The sequence below is a fragment of the Pseudonaja textilis genome, chromosome 1 (genome assembly GCF_049901715.1).
Source record: "Pseudonaja textilis isolate UNSWEBS1 chromosome 1, rPseTex1.2, whole genome shotgun sequence".
Classification (NCBI taxonomy): domain Eukaryota; kingdom Metazoa; phylum Chordata; class Lepidosauria; order Squamata; family Elapidae; genus Pseudonaja; species Pseudonaja textilis.
Window position 1 is genome coordinate 212,886,630 of NC_141990.1, and position 24,663 is coordinate 212,911,292.

General features: G+C 36.9%; 1 protein-coding gene across 7 annotated transcripts in view; it reads left to right on the top strand.

The window, feature by feature from the left end:
* The window catches only part of MYLK (myosin light chain kinase), a 186,307-nt gene that overhangs the window by 97,269 nt on the left and 64,375 nt on the right, over window positions 1-24,663 (top strand). For 5 of the 7 annotated variants that reach the window (XM_087920403.1, XM_087920405.1, XM_087920407.1 and 2 more), the window contains exons 12-16: window positions 4,679-4,819; window positions 5,780-5,977; window positions 8,865-9,111; window positions 19,663-19,743; window positions 20,107-21,158. In XM_087920403.1, the coding sequence (XP_087776529.1) occupies window positions 4,679-4,819; window positions 5,780-5,977; window positions 8,865-9,111; window positions 19,663-19,743; window positions 20,107-21,158 (1,719 nt within the window). Of the gene's footprint in view, window positions 1-4,678; window positions 4,820-5,779; window positions 5,978-8,864; window positions 9,112-19,205; window positions 19,421-19,662; window positions 19,744-20,106; window positions 21,159-24,663 lie in introns of those variants that run through there. The other 2 variants (XM_087920404.1, XM_087920410.1) reach the window with 2 other exon arrangements.

Consider the following 24,663-nt stretch of genomic DNA (forward strand, 5'->3'; position numbering starts at 1 on the left):
TGATTGGCTAAGAGATGCCAGCAGCAATGATCGGTGGTTTCTCCTGTTTGTATTGCTGAATGAATCAGACTGTTGGCCAGTCAGATACTAATTTGAGTCCTTGAAGTATATTGTTAAGCAAATGAAGAAACGTTAGGAAAGTACTTGAATGCATTCTTCCCATTTTAGTACATCAGTCCCCAGAAGGGGGAATGTAAAATCTTGAAATTGGCCCGTGAATTAATACCCTTTCAATTTCCTGATAGTTTTGGCTGTGATCATGGGAAACTGTCATATGGGCAGAAGAAAGTAAAGCAGAGCAGAGGGCACTTTCTACATTCTGAAAAAAATATTTCTCTGGAAGAAGCACTTGAACCTAAATCTCTGGGGAGCTGACTCAAGGAGCATTGTATGCCACTCACAGTCGGGATGCTAATAAAAGATGGCCCTTTTCATTCATGAACAAGCTGCTGTATTAAGTAAGAAGGAGTGCTGTGGGAAAGTTGTTTGTGAACTTTATGCGGAATAAAAATGCTTTTCATTATTTAGAAGTTTCCTTTTCCATTTCTAACCGTTCAAACTAAGCATGGCCATTTTTAGATTAGTAATTGGAGACGCTGCTTTTTGTTTTCTCGTTGGAATCTGCATCCTGTGTTATTATAGCTTCCCAAGGTTGGAGTGCAAAGTATTAAAACTGAAAGGAAGAGGCACATATATTAATGGGGCAAGGGGGAGTGGGCAAATTTGATAACACATTGACAGGTACAATTTAAAAAAAGAATTAGGATGAATCTTTCCTGTATTCTATTAATGTTGCTCCTTTATTGTCAGAAGTAAATTGTACTGAGTTCAGAAGCAAAATATATAGATTTTAGTGTCAGTTCTCAATGTCTACTGGTGAGTTATTACTGAATAACTCACTTATTCTTGAGCAATGGGTTTTGGAATAAAGATTGTATCATTGTCATGGCACATTTATAATTGCCTTGCTCATTTCAATGTGGTAAGAATATATAGAATACCCACTGACCAAAACAGGAGATTTAATGACAACATTCATCAATTCTTTGATGCAAAGAATTTCCTACAAAGAACAGAACAACAATATTTTCTTAATATATTTAGATGGGCTAAGTAATAATGGAAATTATTAATTAAAACCTGTTACAATATAAATTTGAAAGGAGTCATGTCTGTTACTAGCTATAGCAGTAGAACTTAAAATATCTTTGGTATCTTAAAAAAACAACATATTTATTGATGGGCCATTGGCTTCATTTATTATTTATTAAAAAATAATTATAATTATTGCTACCCAATTCACTCAATTATATTGCCACCCAGTTCCGAGCAACTTACAAAAATAAAACCCCAGTACAAAAACCAAAAACCCCTATTCCCCTTAGATAAAGATTTGTTCAATTGGGTGCATAAAGAGAAAATATTTTCAGATGCAGATTTGACATTCTCATATACCAAGGGAGATAGATATAAATATAAATATATAAAAGCATCATTTAACACTGTTCATTTATATGTCCATATAATATTTAAAGCTTTAAAAATGTTTGGAAAGCTTCATTGCTTAAGTGCTCATGAAATAAGTGTAAAGTACTCACATTTTTTCTTCCTGAACATCATATAAAGATTATAACCCAATTCTATTAATAGTTTGTGGATGTTGAGAGCCATAGTTTCTAAGATAGAGATGACAGTTATGTCAACAATACTAATCATCTAGCTTCAAAGCTAAGTAGTACAGGGCAGAAAAATTCATTAAACAATAGGAAGGCTAAGAGAAAGAATTATTGGAATTAAATTATAGTGTGTATAAAAAGAGAATTGTACCTCCATCTTGACAAAGGACAGTGAATTGTTTAAGTGTCTTCTTGTAGTATGCAAATAAAAATTCTTAGCTAGACATGCCATAAAGGCTGAGTCTGGGCCAAGAGCCCAGTTAAGCCATACTGACTGAAGCATCCAGGAAATTCTAGGAAGACATACCAGTCAGCCTAACATGCAATAGGTGTGCCAGTTTTAAATACTAGCTAAGTGTTAAATGAGAACAGTATAAAATAATTACATGGATGTTTTTATTTGCGTGAAGTTATATTCCGGAATTTTTAGGTCAGGTTATTCCTTCTGCTGTATTCCTTCCTGAAAATATGAGGAGAAAAAGCAGCTGGTTAAACCATTTCCTTTCATTAAAACAAAAGCTCCCAATTGCAGTCTACACAAGAATCAGATCAATGGTTGTATCCTAAAAATAGATGAGATTAAAACAGGTCTTGGTCCTTAAGTGGACATAAGGCTTATTTGCAAGTTGGAAGTATTATTTGCTCCTGAATTCATTACCATGATAATAGGAGTGCTCTGGAGGCCCAGAAGAGATGCTAATGACCTGCATGTGGTTCTAAGGCTACACTGTTTCTATCCTGATCTAAAGTCAATTTGGCTGCCTGGAGATGATTTCCCCAAACTTGATGGGATTTAATCACCAATTGGAACAGTCATGGAATTGGGTTTTTCCTAACAATAAAATATCTATCTTTATTGAGTTCTTTAACAACATATATTTCTTCCATGTAAATATAGTATAAGCTACATTGTATGTATGTATGTATGTATGTATGTATTTATTTATTTATTTTGTCAAGCGATTATAAGGTAACAGGTATAAGTATAAACATAGTTATGAGTACATGCAATGGATACATATAAGAAAAATAAAAAGAAAAAATAGGACAGGGACAGTAGACACGTTGTTGCGCTTATACACACCCCCTACAGACCTCTTAGGAAAGGGGTGAGATCAATAGTAGAAAGTCTAAGGTTAAAGTTTTGGGGGTTTGGGGAAGTCAGGTAGAGTATTCCAGACATTGACTACTCTGTTGCTGAAGTCGTATTTCCTGCAATCAGGTTTGGTGCAGTTTACCTTGAGTTTGTATATATTGTGTGCTCTTATATTGTTATGGCTGAAGCTGAAGTATTCATTGACAGGTGGGACATTGAAATATATAATTTTATGTACTATACTTAGATGGGACCAAAGGCGGCGTAGTTCTAGGTTTTCTAGGTCCAGAATTTCAAGTGTGGTGGCATAAGGTATTCTGCAACGAGTAGAGGAGTAGAGAACTCTTCTTGTGAAATATTTCTGGACTTTCTCAACTGTATTAATATCAGATATATAATGCAGGTTCCAGACTGATGAACTGTATTCATGCGTTGGTCTAGCAAATGTTTTGTATGCTCTAGTTAGTAGTGTGATATTACCAGACAAAAAGCTACGTAGGATTAGGTTAACAACTCTTAATGCCTTTTTGGCTATGTAGTTACAGTGGGCTCTAGCACTTAGATCATTAGAGATGAGTACTCCAAGATCCTTGACAGAGTTTGGATCATCAAGAAGGTCTTGACTATTCAGCTTGTATTTTATTTTCTGATACTTTTTTTGCCAATATGTAAGACAGAGCATCTATTTGTTGAGATTTGAAGTTGCCATTTGTTTGACCATTCTGATACATAGTCGAGGTCTTTTTGAAGGGTAGCAGTATTGTGTGTGATGTTGAATAGCTTTACATCGTCAGCGAAGAGAACGCAGTTGCTCTTAATATGATCATAGAGGTCATTTATGTAGAGTACAAAAAGAGTTGGTCCTAGAACACTGCCTTGGGGGACACCACTGTTGACAGGTACAGAATTTGATAGAACGCTCCCAATTTTGACCGTTTGTTGCCTGTTTGACAGGAATGCTTCTATCCATTTATGCAGGTGTCCAGCAATACCATAAGATTTTAATTTTAGGAGTAGCTTGTCTATATACTGTAATTATATAGTATAAATATAATATGTAATCGTCCCCTTTCTAAAAAAAATTGCTTCTTGGTGCTCTAATCTATGAATCATTTCCCAGCCCCCCTTTCTATCCCCACTCCAATTTTCATTGTCTTTATTATTTCTTACACTTTTTTTCTTTTTACAAACCTTCATTTGGGGTGGAGTTATGGTGACTGAATGGAGCTGAGTCCTTCCTGATCCCTATGCAGAATTTGCAGCAGATATTTTCTCTTTGCGCCCTGAGAGAAAAACACCTGCTGCTACCTAGGAGTAAAGTCTCAACCTTCCGAGTGGGAGGCGAGCACCTTCACCTCCAGACCACCGCATTGCTCTTATTATTTCTTATTCTAATAGCTATTTAAAATCTATCTCAGTATCCTAGACATTATTTTTCAGTACACTTCCGAAGGTAGCTGCTCAATAAAAACAATTTGCCATTAGTTACATTTGAGCCAAATAGCATACTTTAGGCAATAATAATTGTTCTCATTATTTATATAACCTTTCTAGGGAAATAAATGAATGGCAAAGATCTTTTGGAAAACTTCTCAACAGAGTAATCCAAAATTAGGATGTGATTTAATATTATTTTTTCTTGCATCTTTAGCAAAGATATATAAATAATAAAGTTGGTGTTATGTGTTCTATAAGTATTTCAGAAGTTTTTGCATGACAATCAATTAAATTAAAATGTTTGATTAATAATAAATGTGGAGTTATACTTTATGATAATGATTTCTGATTAAGTGTTGAGTCTTTCTACATTGGAAATGGTGCTGTCCTATTAAGTTGTGTTCTGATAAGTGTAATTGCATTTTTTTATAAGAGTTCCTTATGGAAACCATTATGTCTCTTATTTAAGCAGAAAAGAGGAGCAGAATTAAACTAGAAAGTGCACAGACTGTTACAGCCAATAAAACGTTTCCTCCAATCCTCCTGAAAGGCCTAAGTGATCTCAAGGTAATGGATGGGAGCCAAGTGATTATGACAGTAGAGGTTTCAGGTAAATATTTGTGTTTTCTAGTGGGAAAACTTGGGAAGAAGGCGATATAGAAATAGAACTAAATAATAAATAATAAATTGCTCGTAATTTTAACAAGGGTATATTCTGTTTTGTAATTGAGCAGTTTTTTGCCTTTGGTTCATGTTTACTCCCTTTTTTCTTTTTTTAACTTTTTTATCATTAGAGAAGCCAGGGAAACCAGTAGAATCTAAGGTAAATAGATGGCTCTACTGTCATTGTAGAATAAAGAAGTGCCTCCTTTTCCTAGAATATGCTTATGTTAACTTTAACATGTTAATTATATTATATGATTTTTGTGCATTTCTTTGGGCTTTGTTGTAATTTATCCAGACCCTGTTTGGGTTAGGCTATAAAACTAGTACAAACAAATAAATAGAACCCTTTATCTAGATCTATGGAAGAGTGAGAAATGATTTGTGAAAACTCAGTTTTTCTATTAAATAATAGGATTAAATAGGGTACAAAACAATAAAACACACAATGAGAAAAGTGCCAAGAGCACATGTGAAGAAACTATTATTTCTATTTTTTGCAAAAAACATTTTCAGAAGATTAGAAAAAGGAATGGGGTAGGACAGTTCCACTAATTCTGGAACATAATGTGTATGTTTGAACACATGTTTTGCTTTTGATAGGTAGCCATTATATAATAGCTGATCAGACACAGGTGCATTGATGTGACTAAAGCCAAAGAATTGGTCTGTGTGTGCATGTATGTATGTGCAGATAAGAATTCACTAATATTCTATAATGTTCTATATTATATCCCTGTACTTTACTGAGAATGGGGCTTTTTAATATCGTTATGGCAACAGGAAGTCCATGTGAGTTTCTTGTTCTGCCTTATCTTATACTTGCAGTTGGCCTAATAGAATAGTTCATGACTTCCCCTGCTGCCTTTGTTTTATCTCAAAGACTTCTGTTTTATTTGTGGCTCAGCTAATCCACCTCCTGAAATAATTTGGCTTCACAATGGTAAAGAAATCCAGGAAACAGAAGATTTTCACTTTGAGAAGAAGGGCAATGTGTATCGCCTCTGTATCCAAGAGGTATTTCCCGAGGACACAGGAGAATACACCTGTGAGGCCTGGAATGACTTGGGAGGAATTCATACTGAAGCAACCCTGACTGTACAAGGTAAAGATTTTATATCTATATGCCGACAGGTATGCGTGCACGCTCACAGACAGACAGACAGACAGACACACACACACACACACACACACACACACACACTGCATTGTTTAACAGCTACACTGGAAAGTATTCAAAAAGTTGAGAACCTCCCTGCCTCTCTGAAACTCCATAGTTTCCCTTTAGATACAATTTTAATGGATATTGCCATTCCGCTTCACTCGGAAAAATGTACTCTAATTTCTATAACCAGAAAAGAAAGTATTAAATGAGAATACATAGATTTATAAAAAGTTGTGATGTGTTTCTGTAGTGTAGAGGGTAAAAGCGTAGGGATGTGACTATTCGACTGAATAGTTAGTTCAGAAACTGGATTATGAATATAACATGTTAAGTTCAAGTTACACTTAGTATATTCTATCTATTGTTTTCTTATTTATGGGTGAAACTATATATGTGCTTGTGTGTGTGTGTGTGTGTGTGTATAATTATAAGCAGTTACATTTATTTGTTCAAGCACCTGATGGAATGGAATATTTAAAGATAGAAATTATGTATATTAATTACCAGAATAGCAGTAATATACTGCCATGTACTTAATGACCTAATTTAGACATTTCATGTATTTAGAAAACTACAGGCCATAAAATAATAGCTTTGAGTAATCTAAACAAGCAAAGAGGGAGGAAGCCCATATGTTGCATGCGTGGACACAGACATAGTGTCTGTCAGCAATTCCAGAAACCAAATATATTTTCTCCCAGAATTGCACCATAGCAGTTCTGGGAAAAGTTGCTGCTGCTGCCACTTTAAAGGGTTACCAGAGGGTGCTGCACAGCTGACCCCTGAAGCATCATTTTACTCTTCAGATCTGAAGTAATGCATGGGCCTATTCATGATGTAGCACTTCCACAAAGAGACTTAAGGTTACAATAGCTAAGGCCATGGCACTAAAGCTAAAGGAAGCGCAGCGCAGCCCTTGTGAGTATAGTGAATGATGGCAGTGAATTTTTGTGAAGAGAGTAAAGCAAAACACATAATGAAAGCAAATGTTATTTAGCCAAAATGAGACACCCAGCTGCATGAATGTGCTTATGGGAATATAAAAAGGGTAAAGTTATACACAAATGCTTTATTCGAGCATGCATCCATGGATATTACATATTAGGGCAGGGATGGAAAATTTCTATTGAATTATTTTATCAAGGCCCAAATTCTTTTAGGAATACTCTACTGTGGCTCACATGCATGGGAGTGGAGTTCCAAAGCAAAGTGAACGAAGCCACTCCCTTTCTTCCCACTCTCCCTCATTTTCTTCTATAGCCCATTTCTCACTTTCTCTACTTCTGGCTGCACAGTCTCCTTGCAGAGAATATTGATGGAGTAAATAATAATGAAACAGTGAAGATAGTTTATGGAACATACCCCAAGATTCGCAGTAGATGAGAAAGGTTTAATCATTAAACTCTTGCATAAACATTCTTATATGTATATAATTATCTGCAAATGGGTTATGATTAAATATGTTGTGTAAAGGTTCGGAGCTTGATAATGACATTGTACACTGTTTTTTTCCCACCTATTATCCTCAGATATAATAGACAAATCCCAGTCTTCAGTCCATACAGGTATAGAATTCTAATCTAATGCATCTGGAGGGCACTAGGTTAAAGAAGGCTGCTCTCGGGTTTTGAAAAATTTGCATTTTTTTTTTTGGATTTATTTATTACTGAGACTATAAAAATAGCAAATGAACAGCTACAAAGTTAACTGTCTTCTCCTGAGATAATTCTATACAAGGGAATAACTCTCAAGTTGAGATCCCTTGTGTCTTCATTCTCGAGTATGTGAAGCAATCTCGATTTTATTTAATAATATATTATTGTAAATTTCACATCAGAATTTTAGGATGCCAGGTACTGATTTTTTTTGGACATTTCATGGCTTCATTTCTCATTTGTCTAGATATTTAAAACAACCGTGGACTATATTTATCTTTCTTCCATTTATTTACTTAAACATTCTCTCCAGCCCACAGCAGACCAATTTTTTTTTAAAGAAATACACAATGTACCATCTGGGTTGTTGCTTTTTGTTTTAAAGACTTCAGATTTTTGGAAGCAAAAGAAACATGGAGATCCTCCGGGAAACTTCTTATAAAGTCAAACACATCTGAAATGACTGAGCTACCATCTCTTTACCTAGACGCAATAATGTGTTCGCTCATCTTTTTCCCCAAAAAATGTTTCCTTCTGTATTTATAGATCACCTTGTTTGTTTGATTCCCCCCCCCTTTTTTTTTTCTTTGTAATCATATTAGACATGCTGTCGTTGTAGCTATTATGGAAACTTTTGTTACAGCAAACACTTAACTATTCAGATGGAAATTATTTGAGTATTGTTAGCTTCCTCAGGAAAAGGGATGGATGGATATATAACATGCAAGTTTTCTGCATGTTGTGCAAAGTGACTTATGATAAAGTCTGAATTTAAACTTTTAGTATTCTGAAGAATTACCTATTAACTTGTGATGAAAAAAAGTGAAAGAAAACTTAAAAGGAAGTGACACGATCCCTTATTTCAGAACATAGCATTTTATAAGTTTGTTTGCACTTTCACAAATGGCTGCTGTGGTAAGCATGGCCATTGAGAAAAGTATCCTCCTTATGCTATATAGAGAATTGCTAAAGAATTGCTAAAGAGAATTGCCTCTGCTGCTGCACTAGCCAGAATATTGTGAGTAGGTTCTCAATTCAGAATATGCATCCAAAGCAAAATATCCATAAAATGGTTTGTCAGAAGCTAAATGAAATTCAGCACATGTGATTCCACCAGTGCTATTAAATTTTCTCCCTGCCCATCTTAACATTTTTTTTTCTTTGTGTTCCAGAACCTCAGGATGGTATTCAGCCATGGTTTATTAGCAAACCACAGTCAGTGAGAGCAGTAGTGGGGCAGAACGTTATTATTTCCTGTGCCATTGCTGGAGATCCATTCCCCACAGTTCATTGGTTCAAAGATGGAGAGGAACTAACAACAGAAGCAGGCTATGAATTCCTACAAAATGAAGACATCTTCACCTTGATTATAAGGAATATTGAACCTTGTCATGCTGGCCAGTATGAAATACAACTCAGGTATGTTGAGGGAAGTATATGTTTATAGGAAGAGTAACTTTTTCAATTGTCTAAACATGAATAAGGCATTTTATTTCTATTGGGCTTTGCTTTCAAGAAAGTGTTCATTATATATATTTGCCTGTGGGTTCCTAGGATATAAATGCCTACATTAGTTGCCATATGGATTTCATATTAAACTATTGAAACAGTCAATATTCTCCTCACTACAAGCAGTTGCTCTCCTGGCCTATTCTTAGTTTCTTTATTAATTTGCTTACCTCTAATAATTTTTTTAACATTCAATCTGCAATTCACATGTGATCCTGTATGTTTATTTGTTCTTTCTTTTCTCATATAACGGTCAGTTAAAATCAAAGGCTTATATTAAAATGAGTGCTTTCATTTTATGCAACTCAAATCTTGAAAGAAACAGGCACACCTAGTGGGTTCTAGAGTCAAGGTCCCACAACCAAGAAATCCTTCACTCGGGAGAATGCTTCGAAACATTGTCCATTGGAAGCAATTGTGATGCACAAAACATCATATTTGAACAAAACTTTGCATGGTAGAAGTATGGTCTACTTGTTATGAATGAACACAATTTGTTCAGAAATATTTTTTGAATGTTTTGGTTATTCTACATTTTTGCTAGAACAACCCTGGTATTTCTGCCATGGGAAGAGTGAGATTCAGGATTTGAGTTGCAAAAAATCTGGACCCGCTAAAAGTCATACAGGAGTAATCTGTTTGCTACCCCCTCACTGTATTGGCTGGAGATCTGCAAGGTAACCTTACCTCTCACTTACCTGGAACTTGGAGGTGTTAAAACCGGAAGGAATGGGAACACAGAAGTGCCTTACCAAGTCTTGCAGAGAGCCAGGAATGTTAGTCAACTTTCTCCCTCTTCCCCAGTATTTAAATGGTTACTTTTCTCCCTTTCCCCACTGGTTGTACACACAAAAAATCTGATAAATTAAAACGATAGCTTTTAATTTGATAAAACAAGCATTAGTGAAAGAAAAGCAAAAGAGGGATTTCTCCCCCAACACACACACACACACACACACACACACACACACACACACACACACACAGAGGGAGGGAGGGAGAGAAGAAGAGCCCTCCCTGGCTATTCTCATGTGCATCTGAAATGGACATTCTCAGTAGCATTCAGAATAAAAGAATAGCCAGGAGTCGTAATTCATGCATATATCCTTGCTCAGCAAAACCTCTTTTGTTTTCAGGCTTAAAGCACTAAAGTCCGAAATTGTAAGAAACATGTCAAATCAACTAGTTAAAACTAGCTTTTATAAGCCATACTATGGATTTCATCAACAGCGTGCTCTCAGTTAATGCATATTTAAGCTAAATAGCCAACCATAGAGAGTATTTTTATATTCTTAAGTGCACTTTGAAGTCTCCATAAACAAAAAGGGCATGAGAGAATGTAGGGGGCAGAATGGGCAGACACCAAATTTAAAAAAAAAGAAAGAAAACCAAGAGCCGAAATTACTCTTTGCTTTTCAAATGGACTCAAAGTCAAAAACTGCAAAATGAGTTGACCAGGTTAAATAAGCCAGTAATATAGATATTTTGAAAAGCAGTCAAGTCAAATTCTGCTTGCTGAATTTAGCTGCTCATGTATCGTACTCACTCTTTTGTCCTGTTTTATGGAGCCTGGAGGGTGCCTTTGAGGATGACGATACTTTATACTGTATATGAAGACTAACAGTATGCCATATTTGGATCTGTAGATCTGGCATAAGTACTCTTGCTGCATCATTTGGCTTCTTAATGAAGCTGATGTTTTTCCTGGCTCCCATGGTGGGCTACTTTGGGTCAGGAAATATGCAGTTGATAAGGAAAGCAGTGGAAGAAATCCCCTCATTCTCACCACTGTCCCATCAGTGCACATTGTGAGAAAGGAAAGAGTGGTGCACACTCAGTTGAACCAAATGTTTGAAGGGACATGGATGTAAAGTTAGGACCTGATGCTCTTAGCAATTCTGACACATCTTCCTGCATCACTGAAAGTTAAGTTAATTAAGCTGAAGAGTTTGGAGAGCTAAACTTTTGGGGGATTACCAGATAAAACCTGGCAATCAGAGGAAATCAGATACAAATGGTGGTGAAATTCCGATCCTCCATCATATCGAATGGCTGATTTTCTAAAATCATTAATTGCATGATTGCACTTATCAAGTTCCATACATTCTACCATTTGTACAATCAACCTCGCCCCTCACTCTAGTGTAACTTCCTACATTAGCATAATCACTCCATGTATTGGATGAAATGAACTGCAATTCATAAAAGTCCCTGCCTTTTAATAAAAGGTGTTACCAGTATCCTGACTTTTTTGCCACCAGAAAGTAACATGGTGGCTCTCTTCCTATGTATCCTTTTATCATAAAAGCTAAAACCCAATGAAACATCTAACTTGCTGCGATCAAGAACAATTGTGTTATGAACAGAAGATGTCTCTATTCAGGTTGCTTCTAGAGTGAAACATCTGAAAAATATGTTTAAGCCCAGTCTAGTCCCCTGTGAAATTAGCTGGTCTGTACCAGCTGAGAGTTTGGATCCCCAAACTCTTCAGCTCATTTTATATTTATTTATTTATTTATGTTTATTTTTGTCAAAAGCTTACAATATAACAGAAACAAGAATAAACATAAGTTTGTTTTTTTGAAAGTTTTATTTGGGTTTTCACAAAAACAAAATACAAATAAAACATCTTTTTTGAAAATAGCATGGTCCCAGGTTATCACTTCTTCATACAGACATCAAACTCAATTTCATGCTTATTTTTATATTCTATTCCATATCTTATTACCGTTTTATATTTTCTACAAAGTTTTTCCCCTCTTTTAATTTTCTCAACTTTATTTTAATTCTCTCAATCAAATCATTATATTTATACTTTTCCCTGTCCTGTTTCAATTTCATATCTTTTCTGATTAAACAATTTTTTCCCTGTCCTGTTTCAATTTCATGTTATCTTTTCTTATTAAACAATTTTTTCCCTGTAGTTACCAATTGGATTATGACACCTTTATATCTTTTAATTTTATCCATCCAAACTCTTATTTAACTTCAGTGAATACCTTTAAGATTATAGCATTCAATATAATACATAACTTCCAATCGAATTCTGCTTGGTACATTCTTAAAATACACACTATATTCTTAAAAAGAATATATATATATATGGGGATCTTTGGTTGTTCGGGTTTTCTCCCGCGTAAGATTCGAAGTATCTAGGCAACGTTTCGATGAAGTCTCATTCATCATCTTCAGGCTTCTGTCTTCGGCTCTTGCTTCTCAGAGTGATGTGAGATTGCAGCTGCTTCTTCCTTTTAACTGCTAGTGGGGGTGGGACTTGATTGGGTGGGGGTTTGGCTGTGTTCTGATTGGTTGGGGGGTTGGCCGTGTTCTGATTGGTTGGAGGCGTTTCTGTTCAGGTGGGGGCTTGGTTGTGCTCAGCTTAGTCTTAGTTGCTGGGGGATTTGAGTTGGTGAGCTGTGATCTTGCTGTTTGGCTTCGAGTTCGTGGTCGTGCTGCATCTTCATAGTGGGTGTCGGTTTGCTTCATGTATGGCTCGGAGGGGTTTGAAGTGGGTAGTGATGCAGCTGCAGTGCAGCTTCTGGTCCATGGTCGTGTCTCATCTTCTGAGTGGGTGTGAGTCTGTTTTCTACATGGAAGTGTGGTGGTGGCATCTTGTGTGGCTCTCATGGGTGTGGGTCTGGTGTCATTCTTCATGTTAGGTACTCGTCTGTTCATGAGGGCGGGTTTCCAAATGGCTGGAAGCAAGAGCCGAAGACAGAAGCCTGAAGATGATGAATGAGACTTCATCGAAACGTTGCCTAGATACTTCGAATCTTACGCGGGAAAAAACCCGAACAACCAAAGATCCACATACAAATACCCGCGAGAACCTCAGAAAACAAATATATATATATATGTAAATAAAGCATACATTCCATTCCAATTCAGTTCTATCATTAATATTCATTAAAATCTTAACATCTTTAACGTTTCTTTTCAATTAAATATCATACTTCCTTGGGAACACTTATAAACTTTCCATAGTTAATTCTTTTTTTTCCATATTTCTCACTTATATTTTTATAAATCATTACTAATAATTAAAAATGTTCCCATTTAATTCTCTCAATCATTTTAATTCATTTATTTATTACCAAACATTCAACTACATTACAGTAAATATTTTATCCATCATTTTAATCATATTTTCTAAAATTATTTCTGTTTATAATATAACAATGCTATCTTATGTACCTTTGCAGAATCCCTTTTGCAATTAAATTTTCACCTATTATCTCTAAACAAGCTTATGGTTACAATCCTTATATCTTTTCCCTGTTTCTCCATTTCTTGTTTCTGTCTTTTACAACTTCTTTTCCTTGCCTTCTTCCCCCTCTTCTTCTTCCTCCCCTTTTTACCCCCTCGTCTCTCTACTTCTAACTCTCTCATCTGTAATCCCCTCTTCTGTTGCTTTCTAATATACTTATCTTTCAAATTATTATTCTTCTTTTTGGTTGTTTTTTTTAGTCTTAAACCTTTCACTCTCTTTCCCCCCTTTCCTTTTTCCCCCCCACTTAAAATTATTTGATCATTAAAGATGGCTTCTTCTTTGTCCCAATCTTCTTGTTCTGCAAGCGTTTCTTGTTGTTTCTCATAGTTCCAGACTTCCATTTCTAAGAATTGAAATACGAACCTCTCCCTTCGTGTGCATCTTCTTTCCATTTTTTAAGTTCCATTTTCAGTTCTTCTAAGAGTGATACCATTTTAAAGACTTTTAAACAACCACCCGGTTAATTTTAGTCATCCAGATGCAAAAACCAAAAATCACCAAGTAATCCAAATAATCCAAGGCTGTTTCTTTCTGCTTCTTTTTTCCACTTTCTCTTCCTGGGGTTCTATTATTTTGTTACCAAGTTTCAATTAAGATGTATCTTTGAGGAATCTTGTTGAAATTTCACTGTAAGTTCCTTTTAGTTACAGTTCCATTCCTTAGTTCCAGGCAGTCTCCTCCATTTTTCCAGATCCTGCCCTTCTATTCTTTTTTTTTCTCCTTTCCTGCTTTTAAAAACTTTTAAATATCCAGAAATCTTTATTGTCCATTTGACTTTCATTTTCAGCTTAGACGCCTATTAATGTCAAAGTGGGTTTTTTTTCAATTTCTTGCTTAAGTCTCTTAGCTGTCAGTATAAGGAAGGGAAGAAAAAAAAACCTAATCCCTTCCCTTCTCTCTCTCCTTCGAAGCTTCAAAATCTTCTTTGGGAACAATATTATTAAATTTAAATTCCAGGGTACCTTATTTGTTGCTTTTGCTATTTGACCCGGTCAACCAAAACTTTCTCTTCTTATCTTCCTCCTGCACATTCTTTTCCGGTTGAGTTCTTCTTTGTGTTGGCCATTTCTGACCACTGCTACAACCGCCTTCGGGAAAGGGAGTAATGGCCAGCTGGGGAGGAGAGATGCAGCTCTCCTCAACCCTGCAGGCAGTCTCCCCCTTCTTCACCACCTCTACGGGGTGGCTTAGCCCTGAAACCAGCCAGCTTGGGGCGCTCCAGCGGTGAGCACGGATCAAAGTCTCACAGAGACAAGGTTTTGGTCTGTCACTGAAGAAGCTCAAACCGGAAGCCAACAATAAACATAAGTTTAAATACAAGAAATAGGAACTAATAATTGAGGACAATAGGATAGGGACATTGACCCCTTCATGAAGTTTTGGATTGTTCATCAACCCCCCCCCCCGCAAATTATTGTATGAAAATATTTTAATACTTTAATAGTATTACAACTAATAATAATAATAATACTTACCAAGGTGGTCTACAAGAAAGACCAAATGATTATACATAAAGTACTTTATAGGAATTCAATGCAAAGCTACTAAGCTTAGAGTCACTTGGATTTATACTAGTCCAGAAAGGGTTGGAGCTGAAAGAAAGTAGGATGTAAGAATACCTTCAAGCTATGTATTTATTTTATTGGAGGCCAATGGTGTAGTGGTTAAGGCATCAGGCTAAAAATCAGACCACCATAAATTCTAGCACTGCCTTAGGCACAAAGCCTGTTGGGTGACCTTGGGCCAGTTTCTTTCCCTCAGCCATAGGAAGGAGGCAATGGCAAACCACCTCTGAAAAACCTTGCCAAGGGATTTGTGAATGAACATGGGGAAAAGGCAGCTGAGGACAGTTTGTTGTCTCATCTGCCAAATATATAACAATGCATTGTGTTAAATAGACTTCCACTCAGGTATTTTGTACAATATTCTTACAAGGAGCCTTATCAAGCATTTATAAGGTTACATTGCAATTATCTGTAGAGTTTGAATTTAGATCGTTTTAAAAAAATACACTTTAAAAATATGAAATGTTTTAAGTAACTTTTAAAAAAACCTTTTAACCAAGACTAATCATTATTATCTGGTATGGTCTTAAAAATATAATTGCATATCTTTTTACTGATAATATTATTACATACTATTTAATGCACTGAGATGTATTCCCTTATTTGGGTAATTATTTTTATTTTGTTTAACCTACATGGCTGTTTTGGTCTGGGATCATATGCTGCCTTTTTTATTTGATTAGAAAAACGTTCAGATTGGGGGGGAAAATCACATTTTTTCCATCTCTGAATGGAACATTAAAAGTGTTCCACTATATTTAGTAGGCTTTACTCTAGAATAAGGATGCCTGTTTTTGCAAACTTCAAAGTAATCTTTAAATTTTACTCTTCACTCTTCTCTTTACTGATGTTAATATTCAAATAATTGTTACTTCTGCTGTTGTTACCATGTTTCTCACAAAATAAGGCCAGGCCTTATTTTTTTTTGACCCCCGAAAAAATGGCTAGGCCGTCTTTTTGGGGGTGACTTAATTTCCTCCCCCACCTAGAGCGACCCATGTGCACGTACCTCTCCACGAGGCTGTTTCTATCAGCCAATGAAAGCTCCCTGAAGGCAGAGTCCCCAGCCACTTCGGGATGAGGCGTGGCTGTCCATGTCCCCTCGCCATTAGGCAGTGTCTTTTGGGCTATGGAAGCTTCCCAAGGGCAATCACCAGCCACTTCGATCGGCTGGTAGAAGCGGCCTCTGGGTGAGCGCACACGCATACTCCCCTCGCCGCAAGGCCACTTCTATCGGTCTACGAAAGCTCCCCGAAGGCAGAGTCCCCAGCCACTTTGGGGCAAGGTGTGGCTGCCTGTGTCCCCTTGCCATTAGGCAGTGTCTTTTGGGTGATGGAAGCTCCCCGATGGCGAGGTGACACGGGCAGCCATGCCTCGCCCTGAAGCAGCTGGGGACTCTGCCTTTGGGGAGCTTTCGTTGGCTGATAGAAATGGCCTCATGGAGAGGGGATTGTGCGTGGGCGCTCTCCCCGAAGCAACTTCTACCAGCAGATCGAAGCAGCTGATGACTCTGCCTTTGGGAAGTTTCTATTGGCTGATGTTCTATCGGTAGTAGATCAGGGTATTATAGCCTAGGCTACCTGCAGGGCACTCCTAAAGGCAAGTTTTCTCCCCCCCGCCTCCCCCCCATTTCTCTTCACCTTGTGTAGTTCTAACGAACGATGTGAGAAATGGCGGGAAAAAGCATGGTTTAAATAGGCCTAAATTTGGGGGGTGGGGCTTAATTTCACCTCATGCCTAGAAATCATGCTGGGCCTCCCTAGTGGTGGAGGCTGAATTGTTGGAGAAACACGGTACTAGTTACGATAAATGGGATCATAGTTTATCCTTTGATGCCAGGGAGTTTGTGTGTAGTGAGCTTCTGTGTTTGGGTGAGTTTCTCACCCAAAGTCACTTATGTGAGATGTGTGGGTATATAAATTATAGATATAAAGAGATAAGGTTATTTTTATATTTGATATTTATTCTGAATAAAAATGAGATTGTGTGGACAAGAGGCTTTTACTGTACTTGTGGTTTAAACATAAAATACAGATGTATGGATTGATATCAGTATGTTTCAAATTGATTATACCTTCAAAGTTGTGGGCTTAAGCATCATAAGAAATGAAAACAGTCCCTCCTGGGAAGAAGGTAGGACCAGCAGGCTCTACCTTACAGTCCTTAGCCGTTCTTATGACTAATATGAAAAGATATTTTTAGTTTATATGGGTATTAGACACCTATAATACTACTTTGCTTAATATGTACCATGTAGTTGATGGACTCTGCTAGCCACCAATTTGTATAATTGTAACATTGCTTAATTTTAAGGATCAATTTCTTGTGGATCCCTCTTTTGCAATATGCTCACTGAACTTTTTCATTGCAAGCACAGCTACTTCACTTGTAATATATGATTGTCCTAGTACAAGGGTGTCAAACTCAATGCCTGTGGACCAGATCCAGCCCATGGGGTGCTTAAACCTGGCCTACAGGGCTGGCCTGGAAATATCAAAGGACCGTTCCAAGGAGCCTCTCCCAGCCAAAAACAGGCCACACCTCGGTGTCCGCAACACCCATTTTTGCCAGCAGGGTGCTGCAGGAAGCAACCTGTCTCCTCCTCCCCCGCTCCCTGCCTCCCCACCCCCGGCCTGCAGAGGAGAACTACAATGCTGATCTGGCCCTCAAAGAAATCCAGTTTGACACCCCTGTCCTAGTAGATTGATTAATCTGTTTGTTTTCTGTATTTTCACCCACAGGATTCATTGGTCTACAGTACATTGTGTTAAGATATAAAGTTGTTTGTTTGGCTTGATTTTGGTGTCTTTTCTGAATCTAGATTTTGCTATTTGTGAGTCACCATTAGCAATTTGCAGTGCTGCATGTACAAAGCTGCTTGTGGTTTATTCAAACAATGATTAAACTCCCTATGGTTAGCATAGTATGTGGATCTCTTTGTGGCAGCTGATATGTAACAAAAGCTTGAATCAAAGTTAAAAGCCACAGCTTCAAAGTTTAAGAATAGGGATAATTGTGGGATAATTGTTGATTACTAAACTTGATAATTAGTTATTGCTGGGCATCTCGTGTTTTCAAAACTTCATAACATGATGCAATTCTTTTTTTTTAATAAAACTTAGTGCTGTGTGTGTCAACTGTGCTAAACCCTCTCAGAATAAAGTAATTAATGTAACTAGTACCAATTAATACCTGCTTCACAACAGCTTTTCTCCCAATATTGCAATAAATACCTATGGGATAAAAATGATGAGAAGTCTTTTTATTAAGAGTGTAAAGAGTGTTGGATCCTTTTTTTAGGGCTAAAGGCTAGGTTCTCTTGGACAATGAAGTAGTTGTGTGGAGTCCAATTTTGTCCCAAACACCAGATGGACAAATTATACATTTTTTCTTCCTTTCTGTCTCTCATCTATTGATTACCCTATTGACAATTTCATTCTCAAATTAAACTACGGTTAATCTACAAGTAGTTATATTTTTAGTTTTATTGTTTTTATTCACATTTATATAAGCTTTCACCACCTGTCTTCCAGCATGCAAACCCTGGTAGCATTCAGTTTGAAATAAGTAAATTTCATATAAGTAAATTTCTCATTCCTAGTTTAGAATTTATGCTCTTAATTGTATGAATCAAGCAAACTATAGTTTATTCAGTCATTTTAAGATATTTTTTTTTAGCCTTGTATTGTATTTTGACAAGGTTGTTGAAGCCTGAAAGTAGAACCGGCACTTCTCTTAAACAATTTTAAAAACCACTTTTAGATCTAGTTTGGGATAGCAAAATCTTGAAAATCCATCTGATTTACTGTCTACCTCTTCTTCAGCAGTTGGCAGAGAAAGCCCTTTTTTCATAAAATGGCAAGCTGCTTAGGATGTGGTAGCAATGTTTACACAATCTGAATTACGTTCCCCCCTCCCTCTTTTTTTTTTTTTTTTTACGTCTCTTGGGGAGATGAACCATTTGAAGATGTATCTGCTGTGAAGCATAACATGGTACTGAGGGCGGGCAGGAAGAGGGGAAAGTATTTTAATGACTTTAATGGGAGTCATTTTCTGCAGGCATCTCTGGCATTCCTCTGCAAAAGGAAGAATAAGGGCTCAGCACCATATATGGTGACACTTTTATTATTATTTTTAAATATAAACATGCACAGGCTGAAACAATCTGTGAGGGTTGATTATACTGTTTGATGGGGGAGGGAAAAGGAGGAGCAGGGAAAGGAGACCCTATTTTTAATGTCTCAGTGCAAGGAAAGTTGAAAGCTTGGTCTTGTATAAACAAAGACTGGGACAAGAATTAGAAAGAGTGTAGATGCTGTAAAGCGGCTCTTTTCCTTCTCACCCAACCCCTTCGGCTAATTTTCTTCAAGTTACTTGTTTAGAGGTATATTCTCTCCTGATTTCCACCTGTGGCTTTATTTTTAGGAAAAACATTTGAAGCGGGTGGGATGAGGAATAATGTTTCTTTCTGGCCAATGATGAAGTAACTATCTACTACTGGAATGCTTGGCTGAGGAACAAAAAAAAAAAATCAGCATACTGCAGGATTGATCTCTTCTGCGTACTATCTAACAGAGAGCAATTATTATTTTTTTGGCTGAGTCTCACTTTGTTGTACTTTTTCAGAAACCCAGTTGGAGAATGCAACTGTCAGGTATCTTTGACGCTGGGAGAAAAATCATTTTCCAAAGAAGGAATGCAAAAAAAGTGAGTACGGTTCCCAGGGACTTATGTGGGTGGGTTTTATTTTTTGCTCAGCTAATTCTCTTTCCTTGTAGACTTGGGTTGGCTGCTGTTCAATCTAATCCCCAAATGTGACCCAACGAGCTGTTTTTATCATACAGCTGACAATGTGGAGCACTTTTTAAAAAATTTAGTTCCCTTATATGGTTCCTGAAGTCATCATTGATGCAATAAACTATTCCTCTAATCAGCCTTCCCTTCTATAAACATATTTTGTCCTTTCTCTGAGGGGGTGATTCCTGAATTCATTAAACCAGCTCTTTGCTCCCCCTCTTTCTCTTTTCCCGCCCCTTCCTCTCTCCCTCTCAAACCCTTCTCTGCTTACAGTGGGAGGCAGAAAGTACGACAAGAGGCTGATTGTGGAGAGGATGCACTGACATTCAGAAACATCAGTGGCTCCTTCAAGAGGAATACTGGGGAAGGCCAGCAAGTTGAGGAAGAGCAGGAAAGTGTCCGTGGAGTGCTTAAAAGACGAGTAGAAACCCGAGAGAGCACAGAGGAGAAGCTAAGGCAACAGGAGGCTGAGCAGATTGACTTCCGGGACATTTTGGCAAAGAAAGTTAACACCAAAACTTTTTCTGAGGAGGAGTTGAAGGATATCCCAGCCAAACAAATGGACTTCCGTGGTACCCTGCAACGGCAGGTCAAGCCGAAAACCTTGTCAGAAGAAGAAAGAAAGGTCCATGCTCCACAACAGGTAGACTTTCGTGGAGTCTTGGCAAAAAAGGGCACTCCCAAACCTTCCTTACCAGACAAGGCAGCAGGTTCAAAGCCAAGCACCCCAGATTTTAGATCTGTGCTTGCTGCAAAGAAAAAAACACCAACTGAAAATGGTGGCCCTGGGACTCAAGTCCAGAATGTGAATGCCAACTCTGAAGTGCAGAAATCTAGTGCCACCAATAAAGTGCCAGATATCAGCATCACCTCTAAAAATCCTGTGACATCCAAGAAGTTGGACGCTGTCAATGCTACTTCTAAACTGCCAGAGACCAGCACTGTTTTGGAGTCCCAGGATACCAGCTCTAGACATAAAATACAGAATGCTAGCACCAAGAATGAAAACCAAGTTACTAACTCCAGCTCTGAAATGTCACATGTTAAATCAAGGGAGAAAGAGAATAAGAATGACCGTAATTGCAAAGGTGACTACCCACCAGAAGTAGATGGACGGATAACTGAAGATAAAGGAAAAGATAACAAAATAGAGCCTGAGGGAATAGCACCATCCTTTATTGAAAAGCTACAGGATACCAAAGTAGTAGAAGGTGAAAAACTGGTCTTGCAATGTCAGGTATCCTCAGATCCACTTGCTACTATCATCTGGACTCTGGACGGCAAAGTCATCAAATCATCAAAGTTTATTGTTCTCTCCCAAGAAGGTAAATTAATGTAAACAGCAAGGAAACCCCATTGCATGCTGCTGGTTACAACCTACTTCTTTGATTTCATTATTTTTAACTATGATATCTCACTCTAATTTTGTTTACTTCTATCCCTTTAATTGATTCAAAATTTGTCAGGATTTTGATTTTCTGCAAGGAGCAAAAAATAGTCTTTTTAAACCGTTTTCTTCAACTTAAGAAACATCAGGCAAATTTGTATTACAACAGTGCATTTAAATTCAGATTTATGTTTTATATAAATATAAACTTCAGGTGAGGAACTCCTTCATAGCAATTGGCTCCTTTCATTTTCAGTATCTAAATCCTGGCATAATTACCATATTAAATGAAAATTTTGCTTTGTGTTGAAATTGAAACAGCAGCAACTAATTGCTTTGGGATTTATATTGTTTAAACATGTTCTTTAATCCAGACTGAAACAAAATATAGGAAAATTAATTCCCAATTTGCTCTAGTTAAATATTAATTTACACTGATATTATTTATAATTTAGCTTCTACTATTCTACAAGCATATGAGAAGTCAACAATACTTAAACAATAAGCATATGCTAATTTCTTCAAACCTAAAGATTAAATTATAATGTAAAAGTTATCTAACCAAGTTCTAACTTCAGAAGTCAGAACATTCTTTGCCAAATATTAGACTAACCTTTACTTGGTCTATTGGGGAAATCCCGGGATTGCTAAAGAGCATGGTGGTTGGGAATTTTGGAAGTTATAGTCCCAACCATTTGAAAGGCCCAGGTTGAAGGAGGCTGAATTAAGACCCCCTTTTACATATACATTTTACATACATTTTAAGATGAAAGTGAATGCTCATGATGTAAAATAATTCTAGTTGTATTTATTTGTCTTGTGTTCTCTTCACTTTTTTTGTTTAACTATATGTTGCTCTTTTTCTGGTCTTCACATAACATGATCAACTGAAAGAAAGTAGTATAAAGGCTTTGTTTATATCTTGGAAGATGGGGGGAGAGAAATGATTGTATATTGCCTCAAAAGGCGTTGGAGCACAAAAGAGATGTAACATACTGAAATACTTGAAGTGATAAGCCATGAACTAATAACAATATATTTTATAAGGTTTATCTTATATCTTACTTGAATTCTGCAATCGATATTTAAAATTGTCACTCACTACTGATATTGTGAGCTTGTGGCAAATAAAGGTATAAGGGATAAATTGTAATAATCACTTTGCTATTATTTTAACAAAAATCAAAAATACATACATGGTTTTGAAGATAGCTTTTTCTTCCCAGGACCCTGTTGCACTATATTTGTTGCTAAGTTGTAACACTTTTGTCATTCCTCAATATTGGGTATGCTGGCTGCTGGGAATTATACTTCAATATCATTGAAGAATCACAGATTCTCCATATTAGCCACAGTTCCAGCTTAATGATTAGAGTAATTTGGGGGAAAAGTAAGATCAAGAGGGGATGGTTTCTTTTTCCATGAGTCTCTGTCCTCCCACTATCATCACAGTTAGCTGGTTGTCAGAGAAGTTGTAGTCAAATGAACAGCACTGGCATTGATTCATCCTCCTGAGTACCTCTGTTAGTGCCACTCATGGGCCCGTCCATTCTGTACCAATAGCACAGGTGAACAAGCACATAGGCAGAAATCTTGACGATGACGAGGAGAAATGGAGCTACAGGCAAAGCAGAGGTGGGGCCTTTAGAGGGTCTGAATCTTCAAGACTACTTAGACCACTGTGTTGATTTCAACATTTCACTGTACTTGTGTTTCTGTTAGTTAACAGGAGGCAGAGAGTCTATCTAAAGGGCATATAGCAATAAGCTAGTTCTCATTCATCTATGCATGGTTTGATGATAACAGATCTCTAAAAATATCATTGTCCTTGGCTCTTTTATTTTTATGCTCCCAAACATGTCTTCAAGTCAATTTTGATTCCTAGCAATGGAAGAAGACTAGAATTCAGTCTCCTACTTTCTTTCCTGGAGCCTTTAGCAACTACTATACCCCCAATTGGCCCTCCCTTGGGTTATTTTATCATATAAGTGAAGTCAAAGATATAGGAAGGACTAGGCCTTGGTTTTTTCTAGGCAGCTCTGTATTTATATTGCTTCATTCAGTGTCTGCACCAAATTATCAAGCCGTTGGCTATGATATTTCTAGGCTATCTTTCAAGGAACCTTTGAATATATTACAAAAACCAATGCAGAAAAATTGATAGAAATCATGGATTCCAGCATCTTAAACACCCAATCTTCCTAAAATTACAATACAGATGTAGCAGAACGCAGAAGAGTCCAGTCAAAGAGGGTGGAGGAAATTTTCTCCTGGTTTGCAATTGCATTGCAGTGCTTGAAGGCTTCAATGATTGAAAGCGAATCTATTGCCTAGACAATCAGTCAGTGAATTGCACCTGACTGACATACATATGGCAGTGGGATTTGAGGTACTGCCATTCCTGAAAACTGATGTGGAAATAAATAAATGTTAATGATTGCTAGTTGTGTTGTTCTGCCCTGCATTTCAGGGACATTGTTTATGACATACATAAAAATATACTGTGAACAGATTTGTCTAACTTGAATTTCCATACTGGTTTACGACAGCTTGGTTTTGAAAATCCTGATTTGTTAGTCCTAAAAGCTTGATATTCTTTAAAAATAAATAAACTTAAACTTAAAATAATGACTAAATTAATTTTTATAACTAGATTTTTACATGTGTCCTTTACCTGTTCTTGCATATGTACTCTGAAGCAATTAATCAATTAATTTTACAGTTAACATTAATTTTAATTTCTATGAAGAACAGAGAATCTGTCCAGTGAGGGATATAATCCCATACTCTTAAACTTTCAGCTAATCAATTTCTATTAATAGCAATTTAATTTTTTATTAAAACATTGTTTCCTGTCCTTATAAACTAAGTTAAATTTCTCCTGCTCAAATTTCTGAAGAATATATCTTCTGCTAATCTGATTTAAATAAAATATCAGTACGTAGCTCTAGAGTAAAGAGATCCTGGTTTATTTTTCTCTATATATTATCATCAATATATTAATCCCTCTGTCAGGATTCCGGCAGTTACCCCAATTAAATCATGAGTCTTGAGCCATACTCCCAAAACTTCAAAGGATTTACTGGAAGTCAACAGGTCGGCATGACCTGGGCGTAGCTGACTCTGAGACATGTAATTCACTGTCACCCTTGACTCTACTTTTCCCCCCACCCCTTTGGGTGTATGATAATTCATATTCTCCAATGAAACATGTCGATAGCCAAGAGTCATCAATCATGCTCTCCAATTAGATTTTTACACAGCGGAAGCTTCAGTCATCTAATCAGTCTCTGAAAAAAATATGAATGGAATGTACTTTCGATTCCACACTGCTGCCTGCTCTTTGAAACTCCACCCCGCTTCTTTTTTGTTGACAACTATAAAATGTGTATAGAAAATGTTTTGTGTGTTGACATTCAGCTCCCCTCACTTCTTGAAGGTGA